We start from the raw sequence: 27,718 nt of genomic DNA on the forward strand, positions 1-27,718 counted from the left end.
TGATAAGTCGCGAGACGTTCTGCCCACGCGCGCAAGATATGAACAGGTAGGCGGAGGTCGCTCGCGCCTCGCGGCTCGCGCAGTCCCCCGACACAGGACCTGAGTGTGATAGTGAAAGCACGGGGCGGTCAAGCTGACTTATTAAAGGTTGAAGGTTTGAATGTTGGTGGTCACTCACTTGCCCAGCTCCTCGTACAGCTGGTACTCATCGGTGAACCTCGTGCAGGTCGTTGTCGCCATGTTCAGGTGAGCGTGCACACTTTGGGAAACAGGAACGCACTTTAATAGGCTGTTCTCCACAGATCCTTCCCGTGCTCTTCTGCGTGTCCCAAACTGTCACTTATGAGAAAAACAAAACAAAACGTGACGCACAGTGATGAGTGGGTGGCTGATAAAGCTCCTCGTGCCGCCGCTCGAGACCCCGGGTTTCCTCCTGGACTTGACAGGGACGTCTCGACCTGCTGCTGTTGTGTGTTGCTCTCTGTACTGACACTTGGGATTATTTGACCGCCGTCAAGTCACAGTTAACACGCAGCATTGCACATCCGCCGCCGAGACTTCGAAATAAAAATCCAATTAACGCTTACTCCTTCAAAATAAGACTCACTCTCGCTCCTCTGCAGGTTCATTTCTTTGAGTCATTAGGAGAAAACTAACATTACACTGCTGCCATTATATTTATTACAATACATTCCATATTAGTAATAAACTATAATAAATACTATTCATATTAATATTACATTTAGTTCCAGATCATTTATTTCTCTTCAAATCTTTGGAATAATTTATGAATTATTGGAAGAAAAGTGAGAGAGTGTTTCCCCTACCTTCTCGTCTTCGGACGCTGCTACTTTTTGTTTTGTCTGTCTGTTTTATTTTGAAAAAGGAACAAAAACAATCTGCCATCTGTAGCCGGTATGAGCCTGTAAAAACTTGAAATAACCATACAAAAAGACTCAAACACATTAAAGTATTGCACAGATTAAAATACCTTGTAAATGCAAAGTGAAAATACCAAGCATGTACTCTCATGGTTCATTATTATTTCCTGTTATGAAATTAGTTGATTCACAGCTTCTGAATTCATCACAGATCATCAGACACTGCTCACTTTTAATTTGTAATTGTTTTTTTTTTAGGTGTTCTTTGCTTTACAGTGTCCAGCTTTATCAATCTTTATTTTCACTCAGCGCTTCCTTGTTGGAGCGGCTGCAGGTTGGCGCCCTCTTCCGGCAGCATGATGGAACTACAACCATCCAAGTGTAAGGACGAGACTTAAAGACGTTAAGCAGCTTCTGAAACTGACCAAAGGAGTACAAGAGAGAGAGAGGGAGAGAGAGAAAGAGAGAGGGAGAGAGAGAGAGGGAGAGAGAGAGAGAGGGAGAGAGAGAGACAGAGAGACAGAGGGAGAGAGGGAGAGAGAGAGGGAGAGAGAGAGAGAGAGAGACAGAGAGAGGGGGGGAGAGAGAGGGAGAGAGAGACTTTCACAACCTGTTGTTTCCCTAAAAAGATTTTAAATAGGAACAGATATTTTCAAACTAAAATTTAAAGTGACAGTTTGAATTACTTCATTACCCAGAATCCATTGCACTCTGAGGCATTCAGCTTTACTTTTCTTTTTTTAGCTGCAGGTAATTAAAGAATTAAAAGTCTCCCTGCTGACGCTACAACGAGCTGACCTGCTCCTTGACCTCTTCCATGACCTTTGACCTCTGGCTTCGACTGCTCTGTTGGTACAGATTTAGGCTTTTTTTTCTCGTTCCAGCTGCCCAGCGAGAGCACAATTTAACGTCGTCAAAATGAGCTTTCACGCTCCCACAGTGACCACAATTTGACTTTAGACAGAGGACTGCGGCAGCGGCGAGGATCGGAGAACGCCGCACCGAGAACCGAGCGGGTCTGTAACTGTGACTCGTTCATTTCAAAATAAAATTTAAAGCTGATAGTCTGATTTATTCAACAGGAGAGTGAAATTATAATTGTAAACTAAAGTCCAGCACGTGATGATGACGACGACGACGGTCTGCAGACTCAACCGCTCTGTCACAGCCAAACAAGGTCAAACAAGGTCAAGCCACGCCCACTGCTAATGACCACTCAAATGAAACATCATGTCAGCTGTGTTGACTCGGCAAAGATTCATGTTTTATTACTCAGTCGCTTTGAAGGGAGGTCACACTGTTTACGTCTCTGTGCACATACTGTGTTTCCTGTATCTTATTAATCAACCAATCATTGTGTAGCGCCGATTCAAAACAAGTGTTCTCTGGAGACGCTTCACAAAAAGAGCGAAATGATCTCAGGCTCCGTCTGTGCTTGATAAAATGCAATTTGAGGGACCGATAGATTGAGTTGTGTGATGCACGTGATCAGACGGGGGGCCCTGAATGCAGCGTGTGTGTGTGGTTCCTGAAGGCAGCCACATATCAGGTCAGACGCTTAACAGGGCGCTCAGCTAATCAGAGGAATCGGGGTCAACAGATATTTCTGGAGCTGATTTCAAAGTTTGATTTCGTCGTTGAAAAGACACTCTTGGATTTTAATTTAACAAAAAAAAAAGAAAAAGAAAAAGAAAAACGTGATCTAGAACACGAACACTTCCTGATGACTGAGCTCTTGTATCATGTCAACACAGAGGAAGCTCCAAAACGTCAAAGCTGAGTGATCTGGTTCACCTTGCACACCTGCTGTAAATCTCCAATAATCCACATTTAGCTCTTGATCTCCTCTAATCCCAAATCAAGAGAGCGGAGTAGTAAACGAACCTCTGGCTGCTTCCTGTCAGGTGTGTTGTAAAGTGTGTGTGTGTGTGTGTGTGTGGTTACTATCATTAGATCACCTTACACTTAATGCTGCCTGAGTATGTGGTGTTAAAATCAGACGTTCTCACTCTCACTCAGCTGTGATCCTGCACACCTGTGAGTGTCTGCTGTCTGTCAGCATCACCGTGAAGTCAGGAGCAGCAGAGACTCTGGATGCTCCTTAAACTCTACTGCCCTCTAGTGGCAGGACCTGCTTATAAACATCCACAGACTTTCCCAGGTTTGTTTTTAATTCTGCTCTCTGTAACGTTAAGAATCTGAACCGCAGTACCCGTTTTAAACACCAGGGGGTCAAAGTTACATATTGCTCCTTCATCAGTCCTGCTCATGCATGATTTTCTTGACCACACAAATTACCCATAATCCCCCACAGTGGAATAAACTGAAATTGTGACAAAGAGTCACTCATGTGAGTTTCAGTCTGACAGACGTGGACGTCCTGTGAACAGCACACGACAGAAAACATCGTCTTCAGAGCACAGGAGATTCACCGCTCACAGGAAGGCTGAATTAGACCACTTCTTCTTAAAGTTATAAATATATTCTCAAATAAATGACTTTCACGTGCGTCATCAGGTTTGTGGTGAAGTCAGACTCCTTCTACGTACTCCTTTTTTTCCCCTATAATTCTGAATTCTGAGTAAAAATGCTGAATTTCTGGGGTCGCTGGTGGCGCAGCGGCAGTGCGTGCGATCCCATGTATTGAGGCTCAGTCCTCGCGCGGGCGGCCCGGGTTCGCGTCCGGCCTGTGGCCCATTTCCCGCATGTCTCTCTCCACTCTCTCTCCCTGATTTCCGACTCTGTCCACTTTCCTCCCTCTATAATAAAGGCATAAAGGCCAAAAATAAAAATCTAAAAAAAAAAAAAAAAAAAAATGCTGAATTTCTACAAATGCATCAGGTATCATTTTACCTTGAATGCTTTTCTCTACTTACTTTTTCTTATTTGTATTATCTGGATGGATGGATGGATGGATGGATGGATGGATGGATGGATGGATGGATGGATGGATAGATAGATAGATAGATAGATAGATAGATAGATAGATAGATAGATAGATAGATAGATAGATAGATAGATAGATAGATAGATAGATAGATAGATAGATAGATAGATAGATAGATAGATAGATAGATAGATAGATAGATAGATAGATACTTTATTGATCCCGAGGGAAACTAAAGATGCAAGATGGATGCAAGTTTTCATCCTCCCCGTGTTACATTTAGTTTACCGTGCTCGGCAGGTAGAGGGCGCTGTTCTTCCACCTGAGATGAAGCTGAAACTACAAAACCTGCACACACATCAACATGTGCAGCTCTTTAGGTTACATGATCTGTTACACTTATACCAGGTGTCTCCTACCTGAAGATGATGATGATGATGTCACCACAGTGCCAGCAGACTCTGTGAAAACTTAAAGGCAGTGCAACATTATATCTACAGCGGCTTTCAGCATTAAGAGCGCCGCACGAGTCTTTAAAGAGAATCATGACAAAAAAAACAAACGAGAAGAAAACATTTAAAACCAAGCGTGACCAATCACAGAGAAGATCCGGACCCCTCAGGTAACCAGGAGACGTGTTTTTTCTCTTCAAAGACAAAGACTGTAATGAGAAGTGTTTGGCTGCATTCCAAACAGAAACAAACGCTCCTTTAAACTGAGGGGAAAAATTATCTCGAAAACGCAAAAACTCCCCGTTACTACTGTAGAAAGCCGTGTTGACCAATCAGAAGCATTAAAAGACACATCACTGGTCCCAGTAGGCTAAAAAGGAGAACAACCAGTTAGCTGATATTCTACAACAACGCAACAAATCCAAAGCTTTCTCTCTGCGTTTTCTTCTTCTGCACGTGTGTGTGTGTGTGTGTGTGTAAACACGTTAAGAGTCCAGTGAGCAAACTGAACACAGTGACAAGTTTGGTTCAGCTGCCATCGCACAAATCCTCCTGTAAACAAGAGTGAAAGCACACTGACGTCAAACAGAGGAGAAACCTGAGAGCAGTGTGAACTTACAAACCCCAAAGATCTTTTTTTTTTTTTTTTTTTTTTTTCTCCAAGTTTACACACAAACACTGAAAACAGAGTTTCTGACAATCGTCACCCTGGAAGAAGTTTTCCCAAAAAGTCAAAGTTTACGTTTCAACAAAAGGTCAAAAATGAAATCAAAGAGAAATAAATATATTGAAAACAAATTCAGGACAAACACAATTCAATCATTGGTGAACTTTTAAATCAAAACATCACATATCACAAACAAATGTCCCAAAGTTTAGAGATAATAACTCCTCAAACAAAAAACAGTTTGTATCAATTTCAAAAATCGTGTTTGCCGTAAAAGAGCCGTCACCTGCGGGAGGATTTGAACCAGGAACCAAAAGCCTGGCGGGCAGGATGATTGACACTTTCAGCTCTCAGCTGGTCTCATGTGAATCGTGCTCCCTCACCTGGAGATGCAGACTGCATGTGGAGCTCGTAACGATCCAATCAGGAGAGGCCTGCTGAGGAGTTTTTTTATTGCTGCATTAAAACTGTTGTTATATAACTCGTACAGTCTGACACGTAACGGGGGTTTCTCTGCATGATTTCTCCGTCCTCAAAAGTTTTGGTTCCAAATCCAAAAACTTCTTTTTTCATTCACACACTGATGTCCTTTAGTATTAACTAATCCTATTCATGCTCATGAAGCAGCAGGAGCAGCGTGGGGAGCCGGGGATCAAACCCCCCCGACCTCTGAGCATCCAGTGGGGGGGGGGGGGGCCAAAGTGGAGACCTGGCGGGACACACTTTATTTCGTAGACGTACTCACACACCTTTCCACGCTCCGCGAGGAAACGAATGGAAAGACGATCTCTCGGGCTAAAGCCATGACTTCATCAAAACCTGTCCAGATTTTCTCCAGGCTTCCATCGCCTCGATTCCCCTCACGCAGCCGACATGTGACAGGTGGAGAGCTTTACAGTCTCACAGCTGAAATCTATCCGATCCTTTTCCTCCATTACTGCCAGAGAAGAAGAAGGAGGACCACTGAACAGCTGAGGGGTCTGGCTGAACGCCATGTCGGGGGAGTCAGCAACGATGACCTCCTTGCACTTCCTGTACAGTACAAGTCATCCTCCTCATTTTAATACTATACTTCATCTGTAGTCGTCTGCAGAATTTAAACTGTTTTTCTCCACCACAGGATGTGACCCAGAGTTTAAACCTGGTTGAAGTGAAGGTGAAGGTCTCGCTGTAACCAGCTCTGACACGCAGGCCTCCTCCTCCTCCTCCAGGGTGACACACTGAGGAGAGGAGGACTTTCATCCTCACCCCTCCTCCCTCAGCGCTTCTGTCCACAAAGCTTTCACAACAGAGAGACACGTTGGAGGCAGTTTGTTTGGATAATTAACCGCTTCATAACGACACACTTCTGTCCAAAGCACGAGCAGTCAGATTAAAAATCACGACTACTGCAACAGTAAAGAGAATAACATGACTCTGTAGACTGATATAGTAATGACGTATTTTTGTAGGCCAACCTGAAAAAATGGCGCTCGTGGTTCCAACGAGAATTTGCCTATGAGATTTTTTGCATTGGATGGTGTGTCAAACGTTTCTGATGCTGTTTAGTTCAGCGGGATAATCTTTACAGATGAACATCATTTATATGAAGTTTGAAGAGTTAATGCAGCCCAGAGAAGTAAAAAGCTAACGTTATGCTACAAGCTAGCTACACCACGGTCGGTTTATAATGACGTCACGACCGTTATGCTTCATCGATCTAATCAGCGGATTTGACAAGATAGCTAAACGTTAGCTTAATAAGTTTATTAACCTAATATTTGCAAGAACACTGTAACACATGACGAGAGGCTGTAAGGAGGATTAGGGAGAGAGTTCCCGGCGTGATGACGAGTAATGTCTGCAACAACAACTGTAGTTTCAGTTAGCTACTCGCTAGCAACCGCCGTTTAAAGTTCGCTTAAAAACTTTAAAATTCACAAGTGGGGTCTTAGCTAACGTAGTTTATCTCGTCTAACAAAACATCAACATCTCTTCAGGTTGTGTTAACCACAGACCTTATTTCAGTCTAAACACAAACACATTCAAAATCCACATTTAGACTTTTAGAGTTAGGAACCCACGGCGCTATCATGCTAACTCACTTCCTGGTTTTAGGACTCAAAACTATACCCGTCTATTGTCCCCTGGCAGCCCTGCAGCGTTCTGCCTCACATGAAGGTCTCAAGAGGACTGGCCAATCAGAGGAGAGTGGGCCGAAAGTTTGTTAGCCGTTGTTGGGGGCTTCTTCTTCTTCTTCAGAGACCATGTTAGTGGAGGAGCAGGTCCTGCTTCAGGAGGATTAGCGTGCGCCTGCTCCTCAAATGTCTCGATAATCACCTCCAACGTCTGCAGAACATTTACACTTTATTTTAAGAGCTGCAGCTGCCGCTCGTTTTTTGAAGCGTATCGTTTACCTACAGTGATAAATGCAAACGATACGAAAACCAACAACCAGAGCCGACATCAATCCGTGTAGCTGTCCGTCTATTTTGAAATTAAAAATCATCTTTGGAGCAGCCACGGCCAATCAGGAGTCGGCTAGTCTTTGGTTACTTACGTCCCACAAGAAATTCAGACCAATCAGAGAACGTTTTCCCCGTGTGAACAAAGACGCTATTATTGGTTATTTATACAAAAAAATGGAAGAAATGGATCCATCATGGTTCAGACCAGACTCCTGCATATACATGCTGGTCAACGTGGTTCTGGTTCTGGTTCTTCTCCTGAAGATGTTTGCATCACTTTGAAGGTGATATATTGATGTTCTCAAGTGTTAAACAGAGAGAGAGAGAAAAAAAACCCTTATTTGGTGCTTGATTTGAAAGTGTCGACAGGTGACACGGTGCCGACACGGAGCACAGATCACTTTCAGCAGTCAAAGGAATCTGATGGAGATCAGAGGAAAGGTGTCTTCAGAAAGCTTTCAGGAAGAGGAGTGAGCGAGGGTCATGGTTTACCACAGCCAAGAGAGAGACGACACTGCAAGTGGAAGATCAGGGCCGTCCTCAAAAACACACAGCTGGAGCGCCAACAAACACCCAGCAGGTCTGGACTTGAGCAAAACCCCTCCGAGGACCTCCGCAGAGCAAAGCAGGGAGAGCGAGGGGAATCACAGGAGGGGGGGGGGGGAAGCATCGCAAGATTGATGAAAAAGGGATGAAAGGGAGACGACAGGATGAACACATGGCAACAAGAATAATGAGAGGGAGGGAAAGAAATATGAAGATATTGAGGGAGCGGTCCAGGGAAAGCAGAAATGTAATAAAGTGCTGGACCTCGGCTGAAGGCCAGGATGTGCATGGGTGAAATTGCTCATTACAGGAAATCCCCGTGTCTGGAGAGAGAACGGACGCCAAGAGAGGCTGTCCATCAAACTAATGCACAGTCCTGTCTTCTCTCACGCACTTAAAAATCTCCTCGCAGGCTTCAATAAATGTCAGAGTCACTCAAACTCGTGTCAGCGGATCTGTGATGGTGAGAGAACGGAGTGGGTTTCCCTTCAGGGCGCGGCGTGATCTCCACGTGTGAGCGTGTTCTTGTTCGGACAGGGGAAAAAGGATGTAGGATGTTTTTTTTGTTTTTTTTTCTGCAGAGTTTTTTCAGTTCCACTCCCTGGGCAGGACTTCCTATGACGTCACCGTTAGACGTGACTTGCACTCGTACAACCGCTTAGATAAAAAAAAAAAAAAAAAATCCTGCCTACGTCTTCGGCTTGGAATGTCGCGGTCTTGCCAAGAAGGCGGCGAGCTCGGCCCTGCAGAGTGAGAGCATGCTTCGCAAGCGTTAAATGTGTTTTGGCAGTTTGGGTGGTATTCACAAGATACTTCATGGATTATGTATTAATTCTGATTCTTTTGGACACCAGCTGCTTGATGTATTTCCTCGCTCGACAGTGGGAAAGACTCTTCCAGGGCCTGAGAACGGCTTAGTCATGGTGTTTGACATGTAGGTTCCTGGCAGCGCGGCGGTCGGATCTTTCCAGTTGGCCGCACATGATTTGGTTAATTTGCGCCTTCGTCGTACGATGTTTCACTCGTTGAAAGGAAACCCACACAATTCAGCAAAAATCCCCGAGCTGTGCTTTGATGTTAGCTCTGCCATCCATCAGGTTTGTTTTTATATATCAGTGCCAATGAGCTCTAATGGGCATCCTTAATGTGAGGCGGCAGGATGAGGGAGGCAGCGTGATGGATCGCCCTGCAGCTCAGTCACAGAGAGAGAAAAAGCGCTTGTGGTTTCTCCCATAAGAGAGATGCTAAAGCCCATAACTGAAAGCAAATGTGAATTCCCAGAGAATCCAGGGTTTAACTGTTCCTATGAGGACCCATGGGAGAGGAAATTCAGCATGACGTAATGAAATGAGAGTCTAATCTCCCATAGCTCTGTGCTGTAATATATGGAGGGCATCCCCTGTTTTATGGTCAGGACTGAAGCCGAACTTAAAAGTCCTGGTCTCAAGGGTGCAATCTCTCCTGTGGGCACAAATCAAAGTGAAGGAGTCGAGGAAAACCGCCGCCATTGACCCCAATACAGCTCACCTGCTTCGGATTTCCAGAGGCGAAGGTTCGAGAGAGTCGTCTTCAAGTGTTAACACGAGTGCTGCTGTGAGAGTTGAGTCTGTGCCGGAGCAGCCTGAGGTCATAACTTGGATCTGAGTAAGGCACGGAGACCCGGGGGGGGGGGGGGGGGGGGACGTGCAGTGCAAGCCTGGAACTCTTTCCAGGGGGAAAGCCCCTCTCTCTCTCTCTCTCTCTCTCTCTGGAGCTCCTGATGTTTCCTTTGAATAAAACGATTTCAAGCTCTCCGTCGGCGTTTGGATCGTGTTGGAAAGCTGCGAAAAAGACAAATGGACGAGCTGGGGGAGCACGCCAGAACAAGACGCCAACTTACACCAGATTTCCAAAGACAGATTAAATACCAACAATTATTGATATGCAGACAGGGGCGGATCCAGGCCTTTTGGTTAGGGGGGCCAACTGGAGCGCTGAGTTATGTGAAAGTTTGTATGCACGAGATTAATCGATGGATTTCAAAAGTTAAATCACATTTATTTTGACTTTTTTAATAGCACCCCTTCACTGGCTTCCATTATGCCTCAGAATGGATTTTATGATTGTGCCATGAAAACAAGACAGGCTCCCCCGGTCATGACTGACCTCCTTGGCTCATCTGGGCCCCTTAGATCTTCTAACATGGGCCCCCCAGTTGGCCCCTCGCCATGTTGAAGATGTGTTGTACAGCTGCTGGTTTTAATTGTGCTTTATACATACATGTGATTTTTACCTGCCAACTATTGTAACATCCCAGGGTGACGTGATTGAGTTTTTATTAATTCACACATCTACTTTTTGCTGAAATATAACATGAAATGTAACGGTCACATTTCACTTTTCCTTCTTTGACGCCATTTTGAGCCGTTGAAGTCACCTGAACAAATCGCAGCAGTAGTTTTGAATTTTCCGATCAGATTTCATGGAAACTGGATCCACACCTATACTTATTATTATTATTAGTCTTAATGTAACACTGACAACAGACCTGGAAACATCTGCAATACACCCAAAAAGCAGAATCACACATCCAAAACAGAAACGAGCACCTCTCCTTAAATATGGATTTAAATGTTTCTCTACTCTGCATTAATGACAGCATCGTAATGAAGATGCAATGTCATTACTTTACTCTGTGATAACATTGTCTCTGCTGGGATGGACTTGTAAGTATTTTTGGATAATATGAATTAGTCCCACCTGAGTATATTGGAGAAAATCACCTGAAGAAGAATGTCTACTGAAAACGTCCCAGTGGCATTTATTATTTAAGTGTTTCATCCTCCCAGAAAAAACATGCAAAGACAAGATAACTAAATCAACCCAAGCCCAACGATGTCCTGCTAGATATTTGAATTCAAAACATTTATTAATATGGACGTATATTGGAAGAACCCATATTTACTGTAAGATCCTCAAATCCACCTTCGATATCAGCAAACAACCAGTCGAGCTCCGTTAACAACCAAACAAAAGCATGCTTAGTTTTTAACAAGCTATCAATCTTTAGGTCATTAAGTGTCATTAAAACAGCTAATTGGTCAATAAATTACACCAAGCCATCAACTGGGAAAATGTTTAAACGGTTCAAGTTAATCGACGACAATTTAAGCGTGGAAGTTTGTGGACTGTTTACACGGCTGCCAAGCAACAAATGAAAAATGTATTTTTACAGATTGTTAAGTTACGTGTCCTCCATGCAAAATGTTCCACGTCCTTGTTTTTCTTAACGCTCACTTCCTGTGCGGTACACTGACTGACGAGGAAGGCATTTTTTAACAAGTGCAAGAAAGCAATTAGGTCTTTATCGCCGCTCCGATCCCACGTCACTGTATTTTCCATGAATAAATGTCCGTCGTGACTGCGTGTCAGATTTTAAATATGACAAGGTTCCAGCTACACGAGTACTTTTTGTCTTTATAATGAAAGAAATCTGGACGTGCGCGACGAAAATGCAAAACAGGCCAACGTCTGAAAGATTACAAGAGACTTTACGTCTGGGTGGTTTTATTCAGTTGGTTTGTCTTACATTCAGGTCGGCCTGGTTCCAGACCAGACATCATCGAGAAGAGGGAACAGAATGTGTTCTTCTAAAAGGGTCAGACAGTCTGTGCTTATAAAACCAACGCACACATCACATCAATCCTACATCTGATACCGCACATCATCAACACATCACAACCATGCCCCGCTTTGTTTCTCTGTCACCATAACTTATGGCAACCGTCGAGGAAGATTTATTTCTATACACCAAGAGAGACATGAATCTTCAGGAGCGAGAGGAAAAGGTGACAACATTTTCAAACATGCAACACAATCTAGAAAAATAAAGGTTCTTTGAAGGAACAGTGACGCGAGGTTTCAGTTGAGTCTGGGCGTGACAGCAGTGTTTAAACGAGATACGTCAGCATGTTCTGACAGCTAGAGCCCGACTGATGACGTGTTTCAAGATGAACGCTGCAGATATCAGAGCCGATGGAAAGGGTGGGACAAATTATTGATCGATAAGTCCAATGGTCGTCTGCTTCCAATATTGATGCTAAGGCTTTCCAAACAGCGTTCTCTGCCAATTTCAATGTGTCCTTACTTCAGGTGGAGCTTGTGACATGAGTGAGGGGAACGTGAAGAGATGTTAAAGAGTCAAAGACGACGATGTCAAAGGAGAAGACGAAGGCGACAGCTGCACAACGTCGGACAGTGAATTAGAGTTTAAAGCATGACGAGAGGGCGAACTGACATTTTAGGGACATTTTATTTTCTCCAATTAGTCAGATATTGTGATTTATATCAATTATTGTATCATACATTCCTATCATGAGAAAACAGACCTCACCCTGCAGAAAAAAATCTGACAAGAAACTTTAGAGACATAAAAAAATCTGGTTTTTCGTCAAAGCTGGACAGCACAGTTTCTGAGTAAGCTTTAAATCGTTGTGAAATCCTCAAATGTGAACTAAAATTAAACAAATCAAAATCCAGTTTTTTTGAGGTGAAGTTTCGCTCGTCAGATTTCCCTGTAGGGTGGTGATCCGTTAAGAGTGATCCGATCACGACAGCGGGGCCGCACTGAAAATATTGAATATGTTTGACATTTATGAGCTGATCTCGCTGTGTGTGTGTGTGTGTGTGTGTGTGCGTGTGTGGTGGTGATGGGGGGGGGGGGGGGGGGACTGTGGGGGGGCTCACGACAGCAGGGCGTGCACTCTGTGAACTGAGAAGCCCGACTGAAGAAGTGAAGAAGGAAGAACAACGCTCATGTTTACGCCATCTCCACGGCTTCAGCCCCTAGTTTGTCTATTTCTGTGAATTATCGCTGACTCTTACTCCGCATCGTCGGACATGTTTATTTACTCTAAAGTCACGTTTAATTAGATTGTTTAAGTTTTGAGAGCCAGGACTCCGGTTGTTGGTGAATGAATCTGTTCGTGTGTGGTTTGCTGTTTTGGTTCTCTCCAAACACTATAGGAACAAAACTGTTTCATCTATCAGTATTTGTTATCAAGTGGGAGCGCTCTCACGTTTGTTCAGATAATCAAAATATTTTAGTGTGGGCCAGGAACCAAGCAAAACGTTTTTTACTGAGGAAAATTAGAAAACACAAAGGGTACAATAACGGTGCATCTTTAACAGATCACTATCGGCTGAAGATATCGGCCTACAGATATATCAGTCGGGCTCTATTTGAGGCATCTAAAAAAGGTCAACCTGCACTGTTTTCAATACAGTATAAACTGCAGTCAAGGTAAAACTACTGGAGCTGGAGAGTCTGAAGAGGACAATCCTAAAACAGGAAGTGTCAATCCCTGAGAAGAAGACAGCTGTCGTTCACAGTCTTTCAAACATCTGGTACGTTATTCTTCCACCTTCCTTTTCAACTTTCTGTTCATTGACTTGTTTTTCCACTTTCTTTTTCCAAGATGGTTGTTAAACAAGTAGTTGTATCTCTCGTCCACCACCTTCTCCTCCTTCGAGTCTTTGTACCAGGGTCCCCAAACGCCTCCATTGTACTGAGGGTTGGAGCGCAGGTCTTTTGATGGGTAGCGGACCGGCACCGCGGTCTTGTTGTATTGCGCAAGCCGCAGTAACATCTTCTTCACTATGTCAGGGTGACGCTGAGACAAGTCCACCCTCTCATAAGGATCAGCTGTGATGTTAAAGAGCCACACGGATTTACCACGGTCCCAGCGAACACGTTCATTATGCCAGCGGTTGGTTAACCGCTGGTTGGAGAAAGTCTGAGGTGGCACCCAGTCGCTGTAACCCGGTACACCCGTCAGAAGCTTCCAATGACCGACCCGGATCGCAGCCTGAACCGCTGTGTTCCATATACCGTACCCAGCTTTCCATGAACCGTTCTTGGCTTTGATGTAGATCGGATCAATGTTGTGGAGAATGTCCTGACGAGGAGATGGGAGTCCTTCACTGATGGCCTCCCAGACATCATACCCATCCAGATTCAGATCTTCGTCTAGAGTCCCCTCACCAAGCGTCACCAATGTGGGGAACCAGTCAGTGATGTGTACCAAAGATCGACACTTTGTCCCTTTGTTCACCAACAGTGGACTGTGAACGAAGCCCACCGCCCTAATCCCGCCTTCCCAGTAAGTAGCTTTACTTCCCCTCAGGGGCCAGTTACTTCCACCGGCTAACGGCTGGCCCCCGTTATCTGAGGAGTACACTATGACTGTGTTGTCATAGTATCCGTAGCGTTTTAGCGCCAATGTGAGGTTGTGAATGGCTTCGTCCAAGCAGGACACCATGGCAGCATATTTACGTCGATGCAGGTTTGGAATACCTTTGTAGCGCTCGAGGTAGCGTGCAGGAACCTGCAGTGGAGAGTGCACCGCCTGATAGGCTAAGTAGAGAAACAAAGGTTGTCTGCGAGGGTTGTGATTGGCTAAGATGCTGATGGCCTTTCGTGTAAACATCACAGTTGAGTACATGCCACGGTCCTGCTCCCAAGCGGCCTCCTCCCCTTCATACAAGTCATACCCACACATGCCAGGCCCTTCACATTTGTAGTGACTGTAGTAGTCCCCGCTTCCCAGCAGGGAGCCAAAAAAGGTGTTGAAGCCGCGCTGGGTGGGCAGGCAGCCACGTTTGTAGAAGCCCAAGTGCCACTTGCCGACCATGTGGGTGGAGTATCCCGCTTGCCGGAGCTTCAGGGGCAGGGTGACGTTCTCCAGAGGCAGGCAGTTGGGCTGGGTAGCTCGGATGATGGAGTGCTGAAGGCCTGTGTGGATCTGATACCTATCAAACAGAAACAGAAACATATCCAGTCAGAGATGGAGAAACAAAATGCTAACCTTTAATGAAAGTTGGACTTCCCATCGTAAATACATGAGGAATTCTGATTGGCTGATTGTCTGTCTTGACCCTCTATGAAACCATGACGACTGTAAGCAAAGACACTGTGAATGACCCTTCATATAACTGTAAAGAGCATTCAATTCTCCAATGCTAGGTTGGTAAAGAGCCTAAGTGCCAATATTAATGATGCACAATGACAATGTCATGATCTGCCATTCAAACTGAGGGTATTACGCCATAACGTTCTCCCACTAAGTGACGCTGACATGCTAAAACCCTTTGTCTTCATCCTGATGCACACGGTCAGTTGTGCAAGAACTAGTCCAGATGGGATCATGTGCCCTGCTGGTCCTGACACTAATACACTAACCCAAACACTGCAAGGCTGCCAGTATAAAAACTGAGGACTGGATCTTTCCTACCATAAAGGACTCAACCAGAGCAGGAGGTTAGATCGGGGTACTGGTTTCTATGGTTACTCTGGTGGGGGGGGGGAAGGCCGGGAGCAAACACAGAAGACCTGTCGCTCAAGACCTGACAGGAAACAGTTGTGACGTGGTGCCAGAGATGCTTAACACAGCACTATTGATGATTGGAGGACAGACACTGTTCGTTACAGACATTTCGTCATATCATTTTTTTTAATGCCTTTTGATGGAACAGTAAACTTGAGTTGCTTTAGACGGTAACAGAGGGTTAAGTATACCCAAAAGTCAGCGTGAGGACACTTTTATTACCACTTAGAAATAAATGATTGCAGCACTTTATCTGCAGCCATTTAACAGATTTGTTGATGAATCATCATGTGGAATAAACGGTCTCCACCCAATAAGAGTTTAAAAACTCTCCCTTTCCCAAACCAGAATCAATAACTCAACACTTGGTGAAAGCTGGCGATCATTATGTTCATATAAAAACCTCCTTGAGAAGCCACAAACAGGAAGAACAATATTTGCTGTTACCTTAAAGACTGAAGAAAAAAACTAAATTGCTACTCAATAGAGGGTGTTAAACTTTCAATGTTTAGCTTTAGTGGTAATCATTTCCAATTTGATCAGCCTGTTTTCAATTTGGTTTCATGTTTTTGGAACAAAATGATCCCTTCATAAACAATTGTTATAACTACTATGTTGGCTACTGTTTAAATGACAAATACTCACGGGGGGGGTGCTCGTTAGGCTGCTGCCAGAGTTAGCTTAGGGGTGTATCAAGTCATTAAGGCTTTTCTCAGAACAATGTGGATCAGGCCAGTTGGGATTTAGAAGATATTCGACTGGTTTTTGGATCTATTTCCATGAATGTAAAAAATATGTTGGACCTGTGACGAACTTTTATCAGCTCTGATATCTTTGTCAAAGGATACCCAGCCCTTGTACTGAGCTCTAAATGAAATCAATAAAAACAGATCTGGGGGATTAGTGGTCTGATTTTCAAACAGCCGAGCAGACTTTAGGATCATTGATACGGACTTTGTTTTTGGCCGACACAGAGGAAACCCAGCTGGGACTTTGGAAGAATCTCTTCAAAGCTCTGACTTCATTTCTGCCTGATTGCTTTGAGTGAAAGAAACAAACCCGGGAGACGGGGGAACTGGTGCCGCCAGATGCCTCTTCCCCCGTCTCCTCTCTTTCTGACCCTCCCCTGCTCCCTCCTGAGGTTAGCGGTGTGCCGTCGAGCTGTCACCAGGGACGGGGAGGGAAAATTAGAGTCTGGTTTGAGTTTCAACAGAGCAGGACTCAACTGGAGGAGATCCAGGAGGTGGTCAGGGCGAGTAAACCTCCTGTACCCCTTTGGGAACTTGAGTCCTATAAGGGTTAGACCACGGAATGACTGGTGCGGCGTTCGAAACAAAGCAATAAAGACAAAGATTTACAACTCCAAACCTCTTGAACAGAAACAATACAGAGAACAGTACATATACTCCCATTAAATCACAGACTGCAACTGCAAATACCCGGCCTAACTACCCGGCCTTCAGCACAGCTGGACAGACCATCAGCTTGTATTTCTGCAGGTTTATAGATGCTTCTGCTTCAGCTTGTTGAGATTTACTTAACCTTTGAGCGATGGAGGGAAAAAACCAATGTTCACTTTCCCACACACAAAAGAGATATTTTAAGAAATGACGGCTTCTCACAAGTTTTTAACAGTAAGAGCAAGCCAAGTGTGATTAGGGGAAGAGAGAATTGGAAATCAGGGAAGTTGTTGGTTTTTTTTGCCAGGGTAGCATACCTCCATTAGGTAATTTTGGTTCTTACATTCATGGTGCCCAGAGGAAGATAGTGACTTTTGATTGGTTGTTGTTCTTTGACGTTTTTAGAGTATCACAACACGTGGCCTTTACTTGAAATATGTAAATAGTTTGAACATATGTACTAATATTTGGACAAACAAATGTATGCCTACTATAAAAGAAATAGTCATGACATGGATGGTCGTGGTTACAGCCCTCCAGACCACCACAGACTGCAGTCACCTTTTACACTTGTGGACTCAATCGCTGAATTTCATTGGTTAATTGTGATTAATCACAACTTTAATTGCATGCTTGAAATTCTATCATTTTGCCTGAGAGGAGTTTTTGTTACATCGTGTCATAACAGACTTAGAGTCAGTGCCATGTAGGGCCTCTTCCTTCCTCGCTCTTCTACGAGAACCACAGAGAGTAAAATAGAAACGGGAAGCTCTAAACCGGAGTGTCACGCTGCATCTCGTCCAATAGGAGGCAATAGAATAATTCTCGTTTGGACGGCGACATTCGCTCGAGTCGTGTTCTGCGAGGACAGACAGTTACACCTTCCGTTTTGAATTGTCCTGTCTTAAACTCAGGGTATTTTACTTCCTGTTTGTTAAGAGGTTAGGAGATGAAGTTCAGCACAGAAACAGGAAGTGGTTAAGGATCACAAAGTGAGGTCATACAGCTGAAAGGAACGGTACCAAAGGTCAATGTGGGATCTGTCAGGTGGATACGACTTAGGACCGGTCAGCTGAGCTCTCTGAGAGTTTAAGTCAAATGTGACATTCAAAGATGGAGCAGAGTCCTTCTTTAGCATCACTGAGACTACAGGGAGACACTGAGGACCTCTACCTACAGGGAGCCTGAAGGGACAAAATAAATACAGGGAGACTCTGAAGACAACTATCTACGGGGAGTCTGAAGGGACAAAAGAGCATGAGAGGCAATTTCTGACCTTAATAACATCCAGACTAACACTTTAATGTTCACAGCTTTAGTTTTTTTTTATTTTACTTTCGGCCCAAAAGAGCATGAGAGGCAATTTCTGACCTTAAAGGGATACTTCACCCATTTGCATGAAGCTGTGTATCATTAGAAACATGGTCGTAGTGTTGAATGGTCGTGAGTCCAGCCCTCATTTTGCCCTGAGATGCGAAAAATATGTATTTGAAGTTTTCTTCATGTGATGCAATATGACGCTTTTTGCATCACATGAAGAAAACTTTGAAGAAAATGGGTGAAGTATCCCTTTAATAACATCCAGACTAACGCTTTAATGTTGACAGCTTTAGTTTTTTTTATTTTACTTTCGGCTCCACCAGATACAAACAGTCCTTAGTTTCCACTTTTGTGTATTGAGTTTGAGTTTGCAGGAAACATTGGGCAGATGACATTTAGGATTTTACATGATGTAAACACTAATAAGCAGACTGTACACATAAAAACTATATGATCATAGCGGTAGCTTTATAGCAGCAATCTATCCACTGACTGTGTGTTTCTGCATGAAACCAGGACCACTGTGTAACCAGAGTTTTATGTTGTTTTATTCAGGAGGCAGTTTGTGGGTTGGCAGAGACATTCTGTATGAATCATTTTGTTTTCTGGGTTAATTATACTGTGTGTCCTGCGATGCGCTTTACTGAAACAAACTGTCATCTGGGTTTGATGTCAATGAAACGCAGTTAGGGATGTTGTAATGTTTACAAGTTGGATTCCCACAGATTTCTATCCCAGTTCCCAGGACCTTTAAAATGCTTAACTCATCAGCGTAATAATACGGCTCAATTTGAAATGTGATACCTCTGTTCACTGAGGTCAGGTCGGTGAATTCAGCATGAGACCAGAGCGGCCGGGGTCTCGGTCTGATAAGGCGATGAGAAGAATTTCTTGTCACTCGGTGGTCTACGCAGTGGGGGGGGGGGGGGGGGGGGGACTCTGAAACCCAACCATGCAACATGCACTCTGAGGGATAGAGGGGGCATTGTGGGTCCATCATCAGGCGATGACATTCAAATGAATAGCACTAACAAGAGATGGGAATGAAGGCAACATGTGTTTGTGGGTAAAAATGCGTCATTAACACAAGAAAACCAACCTGTCCTGACATGGAAAGGTGTTTCTTTGGTGGTCACTACTTTGTCTTTCCAAACGTTTCATTGAGGCCTAGCGATAAAATCCTTACACATGACTTACAAAATGGATATTGATCAGAGGTGCCGCTTGTCAACAGTCAACCACTTGGGGCCTCAGACCAGCAGGGGGCCCCAAAGCAGCTGCCGAAAATGTGCAAATTTTACAATGACAAAAGGAAACCTTGCAAACGGGGGCCCCATCTGACATCCACTCTTATTGCCCTGCTGGACATTGGTTTAAGAGCGTGGGTTGAAGGGCCCCTCACTGTTTTTTGCCAAGGGCCCCAACAGACTCTGGAATCACCACTGATATTGATAGAAACAATACATGTGGACAGTCCCTCACAAACTTTCTTATACTGGTTTTAAGCCCGAGATCTGTTTGTTTTGAGTCCTAAGCTAACAAGTGAGCTAATATTGTTAGCATCAGCTCAGCTTGCAGCCCCCTTCTGATGTCCCCTTGTTGATGTTTTTTTTTATAACAAATTAACTTGTTTCTTCAGGTTTATATGGCCATAAGAAAAATGCTTACTTGAATATTTTTGCCATAAAGCCTTCTCCTTCTCTCCACCGCTACATCACATGTGGGATTTAGCCTTGCTACGAGCACATTAAAATGAGCTCTGGACGTACACGCTCCATTATCTTCAATCTCCTTTTGTGTTCTTTTCGTTTATACAAGGATCATTTTCCCACATCTGGCTTTCCCTTCATTTATTTTTATTTGTCGAACCATTTTGTATCGATGCCAAGACAGCACAGAGAAAAAGACCTTGTGGAAGTCGACGTGAACAGAATGGATGATTTGAGCCAGAACGTGGAAAGACGGGAGAATAATGAAGACCACATACTGTACATGTTCAAATTCATCAAGACGTGCATATGTGCAGGTTTAAGATTCCAGCCCCAGCGTCTCCCCTTCTTTTGCAGCTCCTGCAGCTCTGCTGGTTTTCACATACCGAAAGGTTACAGCCGTGTAATGAGAATGTCATGCTAAGTGCAGCCTGTGATCCCTCCACAAATCAGTCAAACCAGCCTGAGGTTGTGACGGAGAACGGCACAAGGTGGAGCGCAAAGACTTTCAAAGTATCCCTGTGTAGTTTCTCTTTGACGCACGAAGGGTCCGCAAGAGAACCAGGCCTTGACTTTGCAGGTTTGTAGGGGCACCTGAAGGACAGTTCTGGGTCTTGAGTATTTACGAGGCCTTGAAATAATGACAGCAGTAACTACAGCCCTCTGGAGACCTGCCCTCCTACCCTCCCGTTCCTCCACGTGTCCAACGTGACTGATTTATTGGATCTTTTAAAGTAACCAGAGCATGAAAAGGCGGCAGCACCAGCAGCTATGGATGTCAAACTCTCCAATTCTTTCTGATGGCACGTTTTAAAATAAGACCATCCTCATTATTTTCATGATCAAACCTTTAGAAAAACGTTCAGAGAGAGAGAGAAGCACGGGTCCATTGACAATGATACGTCATAAGATGCTGATGACTTTGGAGAGGACGAGAAAGTGTCTTAATCGCACAAATATGTTTGCAATGTTTTTCTTTCCATTTTGGACAGAGGGCAGAATTGCACATTTTGTTCACTTTAAATCGAGGGATACAAGTGATGGACTACTTGCTGACGTTATTATTAGTAACTTTTTATGACCCTGCATGTGCTGTTTTTAAAAAAGGTTAGCAAACAAAGTTTCACAAAGTTAGCGTTTAATGAGGTTTGCCTTACCACAGAAAATAAGTAAGAAAATAATGAACAACATCCAGAGGTGCAACTTTTCCTGCCACGTCTTCAGCTTTATTCAACATACCAAACGTTTACAGCGAACCTGATCACAGCAGTAACTGCTTTACGGCAGATAAGGTAACTCTTTTGGAACAAATTATTCCAAAAGGCGAGAGCAACTTTGCAAAAAAAAAACAGGAAAAAAAATGGACAGTCAACGCTAACGTGCAGTGCAAGATAGTGACAGTGAGGAATTTAATACTTAACCACAGCGGCTGAGAGTACAAAGAGAAACCAGCGGCTGTCTCGTTACACATCATTTTCCATTTGTAGACGTCGCTGTGATGATTTTAGAGACGTGCTTCCATTATGTTTGTGGAAGCAGAAAGCTTCCTTGAGCTAATGGAGTTTGACAAGTTGGACAACAAGCTGTTGTCCAACTTGTCAAACTCATTCAAACAGCCTGTTTTTACAGCAGACATGAACATGTTTACAGCCTGCTTAAAAAAAACAAAACAAATACGTGTGATTAGCTCATGTCTCCATCCACAAACACTGGACTGATGAGCACAAACCATCCTTCGTAAGATAGTCCAGAATATTCATTCCCATCCCTATAACATACAAGTAATTGCCCAATCTTGGGAGCCTTGTCTTTTTGTTGCCGTGGAAACCATCATATTGACAATTCAAAATCTGGTATTGTGACAACCCTGGTAGACGAGCAGGGGCCAAAGCTCTGAGGTCAAACATATCTGCAACCTTTTTCCTGCGTGGATCAACGCTACGTGTTAGCAGCTAAATACTCCCAGCATTCCTTATCGTACGCTGCCAAAGAGTCCCGCTGCACGCCTCGACCAGAAGTCAGATTTATGTTCTCAAACGCTGCTGTAATCACGCTATCTCTTTGGGTTTATTTACACAACCGCTGAGCCACGAGGCCAACCAATCACACACACCATTACACTTAAATCACCGCTCAAGTCCCGCAAGGCAAGTGCACTGGCCGCTGCTGCAGCCACTGAGGTTCTGGAGGGTTCCCCGAGTCAACCTGCTGCTACAGACCGGGGGCCGTGTCTTGTATTCCCTGTCCACGTCCTCCCCACATATGGTTCAAATAAGCAGCCTTGACTCGGCAGCTCTGCATTTAATCAAAGTCAGCCTGGGAGTAGTTCGTCTTACTTAGCTCGTCTTTTCGGCAGGCTCTTCATTTTGCTTTCTCTGACTATCTACCTTCGACCTTTTCTCCTTCTTCCCATCTCTGTTTTACAGACTCCTCCAGGAAATGACTTCTCCGTCTACAAACCCAAACAGAACTCCTCCGAGAACCGTCCTTGTTCCAAACACGGGAGAGGGCCGAGGGGTAAAGAAGGAGGTGAAAGATAAGTGAAACAACAAGGAGCGGGTGACTGAGAGGCTAAGATGGGTTTGATGTAAGTGTGGACAGATGGAGTGCGTGAATAAGTCGGAGACGGAGTGAAAAAAAGAAGCTGCTTTGAGCAAGTAAGCGACCACACTCTCTGTGTGGTTTTGAGCAGATTTAAACCCTGTAGGCTTTAATAAACGAGCGCTGTGTCCAAGGAGGACAGAGGAGCTTGTTTGGAATAAAGACGCCATCTTTGTTTGAGGTCTGTTTCTTCATTTTTTTGGTTTGTTGAAGTCACAACAGATCATTCAGCAATATAGAAGACAGATAAAGACACCCGATGTATTCAGAGTTGAGTTTTTCTTTGCTTTAACTTCAGCCGCAACTGAAGTTGTCTGCCTTGTTGATTTTTGCCTATTTTGGTGCCATTTTTCTGAGTACACTGAAATCCTTCTTATCAGTAGAAGCTGCCAAACCTCAGATAAGAGTCAATAATTCAACTGATGACAGATTTGAAACTATGCACAGCGTCTTATCAGACTTTGCTAAATGAGGAGACCTCATTTTAAAACACGGACATATGCTAGCCTCTAATTCTGGAGGTATTCTCATGGCTCTCGTAGTGTGCAGAGGCTTTTATTTTGAAGTTCCAACACTGGTGTTTTTGTTTAGGTTGACGTCAATTCTTGGACTAACTTCAAAAGCTTCAAACCCCTGAAATCCACACAACACACAGGTTCTTTAAACGAGCTCTGGATGCTGAGTTTGTTTCCTATCAATCAAATCAAAGTGCCAAATGCAACAAAAAAATGTCCCTGGAAAGAAACGGATTAGCTTGAGGTGTTAAGTCTGGTTTCAATTTTTAGCCAGATTTGTTGTTCGAGATGCAGAAAACTATAAATCAGCGTTGAACAGTCTGTGTTTGATGTTTGTAAGGAAACAATCCATGTTCAGGAAAAAGGATGAAGAGCGATCAAGGCAAAACTGATGACCGATACATATATCAGCTGATCTCTCTCTCTGCAGCGTGATGGTGCTTGTTGTAATCCACATAGCGCCCTCTGCTGGAGACAGCAGGTTTTATCCAAAGAAGCTCAAATGAAACGCTGTTTGACTGGTGAATAAATCGAGTTATATCGGCGAGTATCAGAGAGAACATTACTCAGCTGATAGTCACAGGATCTGCAAACATCGGCTGGTCGATTTCTCCGCTGTGATTCTTTGAATGACTCCGAATAAACGTGCAAACTTAATTCACTGCAAAGGTGAAACAAAACAAAAGTCTGCGATCAGCTGCGTTTCAGGCGCTTCCTTTGACCTTCTTTTATCAACACAAATTTCATTTTCAGGTCTTAATGTGAGACGGCCTGTAAAGAGAGCAGGAAAGAGCGACTTCATCAGGATTGTGAAAACACTCATGGTCTGCAAAAAAAAACCCCCAGAAAGCTCAGAGGGCCTGTTGCAAAAAGAACAAAGGCTTTCTGCTTGGATGATTTTCCATTCGGATCTTCTTTAACAAGATTAAGGAAAGAACAATGTTTTGTGGCAGGCCTGCTGTTTTTAAAAGCGTGCAACACCTGCATGAGGTCGAGCACGAGGATCCAAATGAAGACCACGTGCGTCGTCTGAAATGTCAAACGAAAACCAGCTCCAATTTGCTTCCTTCTCCGAGTCTTTGTCTTCAGGTGTGTAGCCGAGCACGAGTCGGGAGAAGAAGTCAAAAAGGTTAGAGATTCAGTTTCAGATAAAAAAAAGAGCTGACAAAAAGGAATGTGCCGGAAAAGTCCACATGCTGGATTTGTCTGGACAGGTACGCTGACAGCGGCTCTATAGATCTGCAGCGTTCATCTCTGACACTCCAGAAGGGTTTTCACTTAATTACAAAGGAACCCAAACAGGGAGGAAAGTGATGAAATACTGGCTCCTAGTTCACTCGGTCATAAGGAAGTTTGTAATAACATATCTGACATTTTGGTCGGTGCGACCTCTGGCCTCGCCTCAGCAGGTCCAGCTCCCCTGATCAGCAGGACAAGACGGGCAAAACAACCCAGAAACGTCTGACTCTAAGCCTCTAATCTCATCAGAGCAGCTTAAAGAAAAAAAAAAAGAGATTTTTATCTGACGCCGAGCGTTTCCCAGGAGACGCACGGCGTGGAGATCTGTTCCTGGAAGGCTCGAAGGGCTTTGCTGCGGTTCCAACAGCAGCTGCTCACAACTGCTTCTGTAACTACGACAGCACCGTTTGATCTCCGAACCGAGTCCGTCCACGTTCAAAGGTTTCATGGGAGACAATGACCTCAAACAGCGCCCGCTGATTACAGGCTGCGGGGTTTGTAACGTTGTTGAGTTTGAGGTCAAACTTGGACGATCTGCAAGAGCAGGCTTCATTAGAAGGTCAAATGAAAGACGCAAGAGGAGGTCAGACGTTTGAATCCATAGAAGAAGAATTTAACGTAATAAAAATCAAATCAAGCTCTTCGTTTTTCTCGTTCAGATTCTGGACTCCTGCTTTGAGAAAATTAGCAGACGTCCTCCACATGGACCCGTCTCTGTGGCCATGGTCAGACCTGGGCATGGAGGCGATCCCTCCTCTGTACCGTCTTTAGAGGTAGGAACAGAGGAGACCGGGTCAGGGGAGCGCAGCGCTGTGTGTGCGTGTGTGCGTGGGGAAACACGCTGTCAGACAATCAACATGGACGCACAAAGACGTGACGACTGTGCTGAGCTGAGTTACGTCACTTTGCAGTCTGAACACGGCTTTTGATCTCTTGAATATGAGTGCTGTGTTTCCAACCTCCTGATTGGCTGATTGAAAAGAGCGCCGGCGACATCAACAGCGTCCTTCTGAAAATTTGAAAGATTTTGAACTCGAAGCACTCGTTGCAGGAGCAAAGAAGAGGCGGAGAAAGTGGGAAAAAGGACGGCGGGCGCTTCGTCTTTCCTGCAGCAGACCTCCTGACGCTGCACGCTCTCTCTCTCTCTCTCTCTCTCTCTCTCTCTCTCTCTTCATCAGGATCTATTTAAGAAGACGCTGACACTCCAGGTCAGGTGGACACAGGCCTGTATACTCCATACTGATTCAACAAGTGTGTGCAACAAGAAACGGACACACACATCTGATGTTGTGTCAACACACACACACACACACACACACACACACACACACACACGCGCACACACACACACACACACACACACACACACACACACACTTCTTCAGAGAGCACAGGAACAAAGAGGTCGTCGCACTTTTCTCATTATCCTCTCTCGGACTGCCGCCAAGAAAACTGTGGTGCCCAGCAGGAGCCTCCTTAGCTGAGGAGGGGGACAGATGAGGGGGGGACAGATGGGGGGGGACAGATGGGGGGGGGGGGGGGGGGGACTCTGCAGAGCTTCATGTGCGACAAGGTGAAACTGCTGATGTGAAACATACTGTAAGCAAACTACAAAGACAAACCACAACAACCCCCCTTGTGAGAACATACATTATATCGCCCTCTAATATCTCTGCACAGATTCCTGCCCCCCCCCCCCCCCCCCCCATGACCCCCCCGGTCAGACACAACTCTGCCCTGTAATCACTGTAATCTTTATTCATGGATAAATAATCAAATGTGTGGCTGCTAACAGGAGGAATAAGGGTTGAACTGCAGGCTGCAGGTTTTTAGGAATTAAAACATGAAGTGTCTGAAGCTGTTCTGCACTTAGAAGATCAGTTCTGTGGACATGAAATATTATGACACGCCTGCAAACTTACAGTCACAGCAAAATCTAAAGATCTTAAAAATGAAGCACTTCATCTGATTTTTAGTTGTGGGTTGTTTGGGGGGGGTCCCAACCCATCATTTGAGAGGTTTTTAACTGTTTAACCTTTGGAAACATATTTTAATTCATCACTTAATTCTTCTGATGCACAAAATAAAATCTGTTTTCACTGTTTTTAAAATGTGCTTTATAGGTGGATTTGAGGCGTGTTGTTGCTGTTAACATGAATACAATTCACTGTTTAAGTTCAGCTATGTAAGGGCCCGAGTTTGGGGCCCCTTGCTTCGTACCTGCCGGTCATGAGTTGGCTCCTGGACGGGCTGCAGAGCGGCTGCACGTAGTAATTCTCCAGTTTGACTCCCTGCGCTGCCAGCCGGTCCAGAGTCGGGGTTTTGATCTCGGACCCGTGGTACCCCACATCCCGGAAGCCCTGATCATCCACCAGGATGAACACGATGTGCGGCTGAGAACTCGTCTTGTCGAACTCATTCGCCCGGTTCCGCTGCTTCGCGTTCCAGTTTTCCCACGACAACTGAACGCTCCACGTCTGAGAAATGATGAAGCTGAGGAACAAACTCAGCGGCACCCACACAATGAACATGTTTCAGCCGTGATTCAGAGCTCCAGGCGCGGTCACTGCTGCTCGGTGCGCCGGTGCGTGCGGGCCGGAGCGCGGCGCGCATGATCGGGGGGTGCAGAGGCGCTTGGAGATCGGGTTCGCATCCTGTTCACTCCTTTTCTCCTCTGCAGGGTCTGCTGACAGGTTCACGGTGTGGAGAGCTGCTGGCAGACTTTAAATACTCTGTGCGTCTTTTACACCTGCACAAGTTAAAAACCTAAATGTGCGTCACTCTGTCATCCTCGCGCGGTCAAAAGACGCAGCAGCGCAGAGTTTCCGCAGCTGAAGCAGAGAGAGAAGCAGCTGCAGCCGGTGCACTGAGTTCACAGCTGCACATGTCCTCCATCCTGTCAGACTCTCAGAGCTCACTGAACACTCACACCAAACACTGGATCGTGTCTGTGAGGAGGAGGAGGAGGAGGAGGACGTCCTCCGCTCCCTGCTGCAGCCACAACGACACATAGTGACGGTGCGTTCACGTGCAACTCGGAAATCTTCCTCCCGAAGAAGAAACTCTTCAAACAACTGTCGAATGGCTTTCATAATCTTATCTACATTCATTCATTAAATGTTTTCAACTAAAGTGCAGTTTGTATACACACACAGTTATGATGGAGAGAGACATGAGCTTTGTTTTATAGCAGGCTGTAAATAAGCAGCTGTGAAGTCTTTGAAGTTTTAACATTTTGGACCTCAAGTGGACTTTTTGAGGAACTGCAGATTTATAAATATTCTTAACTCCCTGTGATGTATGTTTTATCTTTCACTGGTTTTAAGAAGGTCTTGCAGACTTTAGATTATTGCAGAGCACTTCATGTTGGTGGTTATCTGATCCGCTCTGAATCGTCTACAGCTTGATTAGAACGCCGCCGCTCGTCTCTGAACGGGTCCCTGTGCGCTTCAGGATCGAGTGTAAGATTTTAATCACAGACTGAAACATCTTTAAACGGGCTGGCTCCTTCCTATCGCTCGGACTTTTTAGACTTAGGGTCGACAGATCGGCGGCTCCTGACTGTGGCGAGGTCGAGGTTCAAGCCTTTTCTGTAGTGGCGAGGAAGCGCAGGAACGCTTCGCTCCATCACTGCCTGTTTCTAAATCGAACCTTCGAACTCTATGAATCGGCTTTCTGCTCGTCTTGACA

The 27,718-nt window shown here is 44.8% G+C and overlaps 2 protein-coding genes across 23 annotated transcripts in view; both read right to left on the reverse strand.

The window, feature by feature from the left end:
• The window catches only part of camk2d1 (calcium/calmodulin-dependent protein kinase (CaM kinase) II delta 1), a 65,606-nt gene extending 65,078 nt beyond the window's left edge, over positions 1–528 (reverse strand). For 7 of the 22 annotated variants that reach the window (XM_079370988.1, XM_079370985.1, XM_079370999.1 and 4 more), the window contains exon 1: positions 179–526. In XM_079370988.1, coding sequence (XP_079227114.1) covers positions 179–240 — 62 coding nt within the window. In that variant the 5' untranslated portion in view covers positions 241–526. Of the gene's footprint in view, positions 1–178 lie in introns of all 22 variants that reach the window. The other 15 variants (XM_079370982.1, XM_079370981.1, XM_079370996.1 and 12 more) reach the window with 4 other exon arrangements.
• Positions 529–12,675: 12,147 nt separating this feature from the next.
• On the reverse strand, positions 12,676–27,234 carry arsj (arylsulfatase family, member J). Its single transcript, XM_079371351.1, has 2 exons — positions 26,249–27,234; positions 12,676–14,669 (listed from the first exon to the last, which is right to left on the reverse strand). Exons 1-2 carry the CDS (start codon positions 26,557–26,559, stop codon positions 13,271–13,273), a joined length of 1,710 nt encoding a protein of 569 aa, XP_079227477.1. The 5' UTR covers positions 26,560–27,234; the 3' UTR covers positions 12,676–13,270.
• Between the last annotated feature and the right edge of the window lie 484 nt (positions 27,235–27,718).

The sequence above is a fragment of the Symphodus melops genome, assembly GCF_947650265.1.
Source record: "Symphodus melops genome assembly, chromosome: 20".
Lineage (NCBI taxonomy): Eukaryota > Metazoa > Chordata > Actinopteri > Labriformes > Labridae > Symphodus > Symphodus melops.